Genomic DNA, 7,839 nt, shown 5'->3' with positions numbered 1-7,839 from the left:
ATTGCTATATGGCACACTTTGAGAGAGAATATATTTACCCAAGTGAACTATATCAAAATCACTGTATATTTTGGAAACGCTTCATAGATGACGTTTTCTGCGTATGGCGGTGCAGCATTGAGACCCTTATGACCTTTGTGGACTACATTAATAATATAAGACCAGAGTTGAAATTTACCCTGCACCAAGACTCAGAACGTGTCTCCTTCCTTGACACATGGGTGATTAGGGGCACTGACAATAAGATTACTACTGACTTATATGTCAAGAAAACTGACAGGAATAGTCTCTTGTCATTCCAGAGTAATCACCCATCAACTGTAAAAAAATCCTTGCCATACTCACAATATAAAAGAGTGGCCAATATTGTTATGGATCAGGACACACGTGATCTTAGGTTACGGGAGATGACTCAGAAATTTATAGACAGAGGCTATCCGCCCTGTCTATTACATCAACAGCTAGACAAGATAAGAAACCCCACAGAAAGGAAAGACAAAGGACAGAGAATACCACTAGTGGTAAAATACCATCCTTGGATGGACCGAGTTAGGGCTGTCATCTACAAACACTGGAACATCTTACAAAAATCATATCCTGCAATTCAGGAATTTAGGGACCGCCCCATGATGTGCTTTAAGCGAAATAAAAACATTAGAGACATGATTGTGCGGGCGGACGTAGGAAGTGACAGGATGCTTCAGCGACAGCTCACTTTCTCTACAGTTAGGAAGGGAACATTTCCCTGTCTTAACTGTGTTCACTGCTCTAACGTGATCAAAGGCTCCAACATAGCACACCCTCAGACAGGACAACAAATCCCCATTCGGGGTCATTTCACATGTGACAGCAGTTTTGTGATCTATTTACTTAAATGTCCCTGTGGGTTGTGCTATGTTGGAGAGACGACGATGCGTATGAAGGACCGGGTAGCAAAACATAAGTCCACAATTAGGAAAGAAAACATCTTGTTACCTATTCCCCAACATTTTAAAGAAAAAAATCACCGCATCTCACAATTGCGTTTTCAAATTTTAGAAGAAGTGACCCTACCTCGACGTGGAGGAAATCGGATCCAGATGCTCCACCAGCGTGAAGCATATTGGATCCATCGACTTGAGACGCTCGCCCCCAAAGGCCTCAATAAGGAATATTCACTGAGTAGTTTCCTCTGATTCAATGAGTGCAGTAAATAATTGTAGATTGTTACTGTGTATTTATGTATGATGTTGTTTTGTAACCAAATATGGATACCTCAGTTCTCTGGAATATATTTGAACCTGACATGAATTTTCAATACGCAGCGCAATCTATCTTCTATGAGACTTGATATTTTTTGTAATACTTTTTGGATCTGAGACGTAACAGTGCTATGTCATGTGACACATCATATGACGGGCATTGCTGCTTCCGTGACCATATGTTTTTTTACATGAGGAGGAGACGGTCTAATTCTAATGTATTGCTACTCAGAAAATTGTGTAAACCAGATGTATAAAGGATCAAAGATCGCTCTGATAGATAATAATATATGGGTCAGATACATGTCTTACCGTACTCCACTCATGGTCAGTCTGTTTGGATGGGTTGCCTAGCAGTATGACGCCCTGACCCCGTGACTGATCACATGGCTGGGGGCGGTTCAGTCCGCCCCTTGCCATCTGACCACTGACGTGGCTAGGAGGCGGGTTATTTGAATTGTATTTAATGGTGCCATTTGTATATTACTTTGAGCTGTTATCACCTGTACTTTGACAAAGACACAGACTAGTGTCGAAACGCGCGTCACATATGGGTGACGAATAAAGAAACCTTTCTTTCATCACTGGAATTACGGAGTGCTGGTCTTTCTATTACAAGTTTCAATGGAGTTCATGACGGATCCGTCTTGGCTATGTTAAAGATAATACGACGGATGCAGACGGTTGTATTATCAGTAACAAAAGCGTTTTTGCTGAACCCTGCCGGATCCTGCAAAAACGCTAGTGTGAAAATAGCTGTATTAGTTGCTAGTTAGCAGTTATTACTGACTGTTATATGTAAGGACTTGGTTTATCTGTCTTAGTTATCTGCTTATTTTTCTGAAATCTTTACTTTCTATCATCTTGGATGACATTTTGGGAGCTTGGAACCGATTACTTAAGTTCCAATGGTCATCCTGGAACCAATTAATATTGTAACTTGAGGGGCCACTGTCTACTCAGTCTTCAGCCATGTTCCTCATCAGATTTGTAGCTGATTGCATACCAGACTTGCATATATCCTAAAGCTATTGATTATGACAATACATAATACTGATTTAAGAAATGTTTATTCAAATATTTTTCATAAGAAAAGGAATCTTAATCCACACAGCAAGTGACCCATTAAGGAATTAAAAAAATAGTCCATAAATATATCTTACACAAATAAAGTGCCCATTGCATGTACTTCCGCCCCCCGACTACCATTATGTGCACAGTGGAAGTATGTCACCTGCACTGTACACATTGCTAATATGTCCCACACGTCCAAAATATCAGCAGAGATGAATAAACTGTCAAAGATGGAATATTTAAAGCGTAGCTAACAATTTGAAGAACTTAAAACTTTTCTAAATTCCATAAAATACATTTTTGTAATATTCTTTTTTCCCCATTTTTACTTACAAAATAGGCACCCAAAGTTCAGGGGATCTGTAGCGCTATGAAATATGTACACTCGTACACCGCTGACATGTCGGTGGTGTACGGTTTCCTGAACTAATACAGGAAATAAATAAAGTATATTACAAAAACTACTTTTATGTCATTTACAATATTTTTGAATAAAGCTCTTCAGAAGGTTGGGTACACTGTAACTGGCCCAGTAATAACGTAAATTGGTTGTCATCCTATAAGGATTGTAATCCACTGGGGTATGTCAAATTGATAATGTGGAACCTCTGAGATCACATAGGGCTGTGTGTGCCTTGTATGGCCATCCATAGTTAACGGCAAATAATTAGTGAATAAGCCTATTTGCCCAAACCGAAAATGTAGCCTCTTTTTCAGAAAAATATAAAGTGCCAGAACAAGAGTTTATGCTACAGGGGAGAATGACGCGTTCCATTGTGTTCCGGGTTCCTGTAACCATGTGAACACATTGCACTGACTGCCAGGGTCACATTTCATCTCCGCTCATCATAGCACTGGTTCTTAGTGTTTGTAATGGTTGCTTCGATGAAACATTCATTTCCATATACAGTAATGCTATGATATGGTATCACTCCCAGTGAAATGCAGAGATTTCTTCAACCATGCCGTACTCCCACCATTCAGCAGACTTCATTACTGCTCTCAATATCTCTGTGCAATCGCAGTTTGAAGACCAGTCCTGTCCCTATTACTTGTATTGTAGAGTCATGAACGGAGACTGAAGAAGAAATACTCTGTGAAGGTCACAAGGGACATGAAGATCGTTCTGGATACATTGTAACGACAAGTTCAGCTCTGTTACTTCTTCCTTCTCTGCATCCACCGTCTCTTTCTCTTTTAAGGCTTGTAATATGGACATCACATCAAGAGTTAGGTCTACAACATGGCCACTCCTTATCTGTGTGAAGCTGCCCAAAAAAAAAAAAAATAATTAGATTACAATGTGTTATATAGACGGAAGCAACGTTTTAGAAATGTTCCTCAAGCCTTTTATCATATTCATTGTTTGCCTAATTCCAAATTTATGAATACAATTCATCGAGAAAAGAACTGATAAAATATGCTATGTGAATGTTACATTTCTACATTCACTTTTCTCAAGTTTTTCTAAAACCTCTCCCATGCAAGCAATCATTAATTGCTGCATATAAATGGGCCTTAAAGGGGTTGTCCAGCAAGAACAAATTATTTAGAAAAAAAAGCTTAAAATGTTTGAAAATAAAAAAAGGTCCTACTCCCCTTACTAGTCCCTGCCACTCTGGTCCCGACACTTCCCAGGTCCCCTGCCGGTCTCTACTTCCTGCTCCCTCTGAAATGGACACTGCAACCAATCGCTGGCACTAGCAGACCACCATGCGGTCAGTGACACTGGTTGTATTGGGTCAGTGATTGGCTGCACACGTCCATGTCCAGAGGGAAGAGCAGGAAGTAAGAGACTGGGGCAGCTGAAGATCGATAAGGTGAGTATGACTTCTTTTGTTAATGTAGAACGTTCTAATCTGTTTTCTAAATAATTCTTCAGGCTGGACACCCCCTCTAATTTACGTCATACCTTTCACTATGTTACTTAGCCTTTACGTATCACTAATATCCAGCTCTTTGCAGATGCCTAGCTGCTTGGTTACAGCTGAGTACCACAGCGCTGAAAGGGAGGCATACTTACCTGCTCCCTGGCGCTGGGTCCCGACTCATTTCCTCGTTTGGGTCTCTGGCTGTCAACATCCACTTTGATACGGCTGCAGCCAATCGCTGGCTGCAGCAGTAACCTGCTCCCCTTGCGTCATGTTGGTTGGTCATGTGATGCAAGGGGAGAAGATTGGCTACAGCAGTGTCAAAGCAGATGTTGACAGTGAGGGACCCAAGCGAGACAGCCAAGGCTGCCGAGCGAAGGAGCCGGGAAGCAGGTAAGTATGCTTTATTAAGAAGGTTTGCCCAGGAGAGGGAATTTGCAAAAACAATTCCCCCCAAAGGTGGCCAACCCCATGAAAATATATGACCATGTAACGTATAATATACCTTGAACGTCTGAGTCCATTGATGTTAAGTACAGGAATCACGGTCAGTTGTTCGTCAGCTGAAACTTCCAAATGTATTTGGGCTCTCTGAATGGAAAGGCTGAGGATATCCAAGTCCATGTAGAAAGTTGCCTCTCTTCCTCCTACACCAAAGCACATGTCTGTTAGTTTATCAGCCAGCTTCATCATTTAATATGCTAGGCGACTGAAATATGGCTTTCATTTCTTTTGCTGCTTTCACCGCTTTGTTCATTGTGAAATATGGAAATCATAAAAATTAAGGAGATCTCTCCAAGCAGCAACTGAGTGATTAGACGGTAATGTGCGTGTAAGGCCTCAGGCCCACGACCTTCTTTTTCTTCAGTGTGTTATCCATTATTAAAACGGGTGGCACACTGACCCATACAAGTCAATGGGGCTATGCACAAATCCGTTTATTTCACAGATCTGTTTCGCCAGTCTGAGAAGAATTAAAAAGCAGGTCCTGTTCTTGTGTGAGAATAGCCCTATTTATGGGGTTGATACAAAAAGTGGAATGTGCTCTGAAGCTATCCGTTTTAACAAACTAGAACCAGCCCTGTACCTCACATGGATCCAGAGATCTCCCAATTCATTGCTCCAATTGTTCTGCTAGATTTATTTCAAGCTGGCATCTCGGGGGTGGGTGGAATACGGAAAATAACAAACAGCAGGTGGCGCTATACAGATACATTTAACTGAATAGCTCAATGGCTATACTAAATTTGTAATACCATGCAATTACCAAAGTATCCACGTGCTGGTTAGAAAAATGTAGAATATTTTTCTTGGGACAACCCCTTTAATAGAATCTTTTTATGGTGTGCTGCCTGGATCTATTGCTGTGCACGATGCCTAATACTAAATGATGCATATAATGTAATGTATGTTGAGATTTAGAAAAAAAATAACATTTTCTTACATTTATTCTATACACTCAAAAATAGTTTAATAGTATATAATCGATAATTATAGTTAATAGATTATAATAGGTTATTTTTAGCATTTAATTCATAACCACTTTCCATCAATGTTATAAAAACCATCGGTAGAATGAATCTAACATACTGATAATTACATTATATTGATGAAGTATTATAATATCTAATCCATGACAGCTGACAATCAATTTTATCGCACTACACCATAATATAAAATGTGCAATTGCAAGTGCTCCTGCCCAAATGTGTATTTAAACCTCTGTCTTAAGAAAATCTATTATCAGACTATGCAAACAGTAAAGATTAAGTAGTATGTGAAAAAATATTAAGAGTACATACCTTCATCTAGGGTTCCTTGGAGACCCTTTATCCTTCTGCAGCTGAATCCAAGTCTACAGCACTTGTAGATCCTACTCATGTATTGGAAAAGGTTCCTTTGGGGGAATGTCGGCTTGAGAGGTCCAGTAAAGATTTTGAGTGTGTACTCAGAGCCCAGGTCTTCATTATAAGTTGAGCCTTGCCATTGTATCCACGACTGGTTCATGTGGTTGCATTGTGACCGGTGGTATTTCAGAATGTCCTGTCCCTTAGACCATCTGTCAGCACCAAGCTTTTGAAGGATACTCTCCATCTGATCTGGTCTGTGCTTCTTGATGAAGTTATTGGGTTCCACCGCTCTTCCTATCTTGTTGTGCTCTGGTGAATGTCCATGAGTTTTCTCTGAGTACATGGGCAAAGTCCAGGAAAACTGGAAAAATGCACACAGGCAAAGCCAAAATGTAGACATCCTCCTTACTTTGAAAATAGCTTCTTAAGACTGTGCACCCTCAGCTTAAATACTCTAGCCCAGATCCTCCTCAAAAGCTTCTTTCTCAGGATGTGTCATGGGGCATTGAATGGAAAATGGCCTTTCATATAGGATGATGGTGTTAAATCTCTGAACAATGTGTTTCTCATGCTGAGATAATGACTTGTTTGCACAGCTACCATTATGGTAATGAGAGTTCTAAGCTTTTTTACTCAAGTCAGAAAGCAAGGAAAAGACTAGGATATACAGTCTGGTGACACACTCAACATGTCTTGACAGGAATAAGAGAAACCAAATATACAATGAGGTTCTACATACAGTAGCATATCGACTCATATCTATTGGTGTCTCATATTTGGCTACGAGATAATCTATAAAAAGTAATTAACACGACTAAGGATTTTTTTGCTATCTATTTATTACACATCAGTCCAGGTCCAGACCAAAACTCCTTTAGATTTGTATGCGTTAGGTTTTTCATCTTGTTGGTCAATATTATGATGTCCACATGGCAGGAGAAGTCTACCCTGGGCCATGCAATGTCTAGGTTAGAAGCATTTGCAAAAACCTTTATTGCTTTGAAGTGCAAGAATGAGGTTTCATTATGCAGGACAGGACCATTTAAATGAAAGGGGGTGCAGGTGCACAACATACAGGGATGGTCCCCACTTAGCAGGACGGTGAGTAGCCTTTTGATCTCTAAAAAGCCCTGTATTTTCCCATTACTACTTATAGACCATTTCTTCCATCATCTATTTGTACATCTGGTGACATCTTTCTTCTGGCACTTCCCCCTCCTATTGCATTAATATGACAAATTGAGTGTCATTTAGCTTATTGCCATTACCCTAGTTGTTTCCATATTTTACATCCCCACTTTAAAAAATTACAAAAATGGAAGTCTCTCAAATCTTCAGGAGATATATACTACTAAGTTCAGCTCCACTACATCACATATCTGTTATGCTCAGATTCCTATGCATTTTTGTGGCCTTTATTTGCATCTCTGTTTAGGAATCAACATTTATTGACTATTTAAAGTTTTTGACAAAAAGTCTGGGCAAGAACATCTGCAAGTGCCAGAGCTGAGGACTGGCCATACACATGGTAATAGATCTCGGCGGGGGACACTGCTGAAGAGAAGTGAGGATGAATTGAACAGAGGATCTATAGAATAAAAGCTTTGAGGACAGGACTGAACTTGTTACCTGATATGTTCCATTCATATACAAGTCAAGAAAAGAGGTATACAATTATGTCCTACCTCTGTGAAACTATGTCTACAGATTGCTGGAGTATATGTATACTACAAGTTTTGCAGCAGTAACCTTTAAGCATGTGGTTGACAATTAGATTTTCTTAGGACTTAGGATTTCTAGGAC

General features: G+C 39.9%; 1 protein-coding gene across 1 annotated transcript; it reads right to left on the bottom strand.

Annotated features, from left to right (window-relative positions):
* Positions 1-3,294: 3,294 nt before the first annotated feature.
* On the bottom strand, positions 3,295-6,723 carry LOC120991448. Its single transcript, XM_040420262.1, has 3 exons — positions 5,989-6,723; positions 4,692-4,833; positions 3,295-3,583 (listed from the first exon to the last, which is right to left on the bottom strand). Exons 1-3 carry the CDS (start codon positions 6,434-6,436, stop codon positions 3,364-3,366), a joined length of 810 nt encoding a protein of 269 aa, XP_040276196.1. The 5' UTR covers positions 6,437-6,723; the 3' UTR covers positions 3,295-3,363.
* Between the last annotated feature and the right edge of the window lie 1,116 nt (positions 6,724-7,839).

The sequence above is a fragment of the Bufo bufo genome, chromosome 2, assembly GCF_905171765.1.
Source record: "Bufo bufo chromosome 2, aBufBuf1.1, whole genome shotgun sequence".
Classification (NCBI taxonomy): domain Eukaryota; kingdom Metazoa; phylum Chordata; class Amphibia; order Anura; family Bufonidae; genus Bufo; species Bufo bufo.
Note: the sequence above shows the minus strand (reverse complement) of the source record. Positions and strands in the feature narration are given on the sequence as shown.

Excerpts from the sequence above, each read along its gene's own strand:
- LOC120991448 (XM_040420262.1), bottom strand. The coding sequence starts at position 6,436 with ATGTCTACATTTTGGCTTTGCCTGTGTGCATTTTTCCAGTTTTCCTGG. Across the intron at positions 4,834-5,988 it reads CCAAGGAACCCTAGATGAAG|GAGGAAGAGAGGCAACTTTC; the intron begins GTATGTACTCTT and ends GCTTTGGTGTAG. Across the intron at positions 3,584-4,691 it reads AATGGACTCAGACGTTCAAG|CTTCACACAGATAAGGAGTG; the intron begins GTATATTATACG and ends TTTTTTGGGCAG.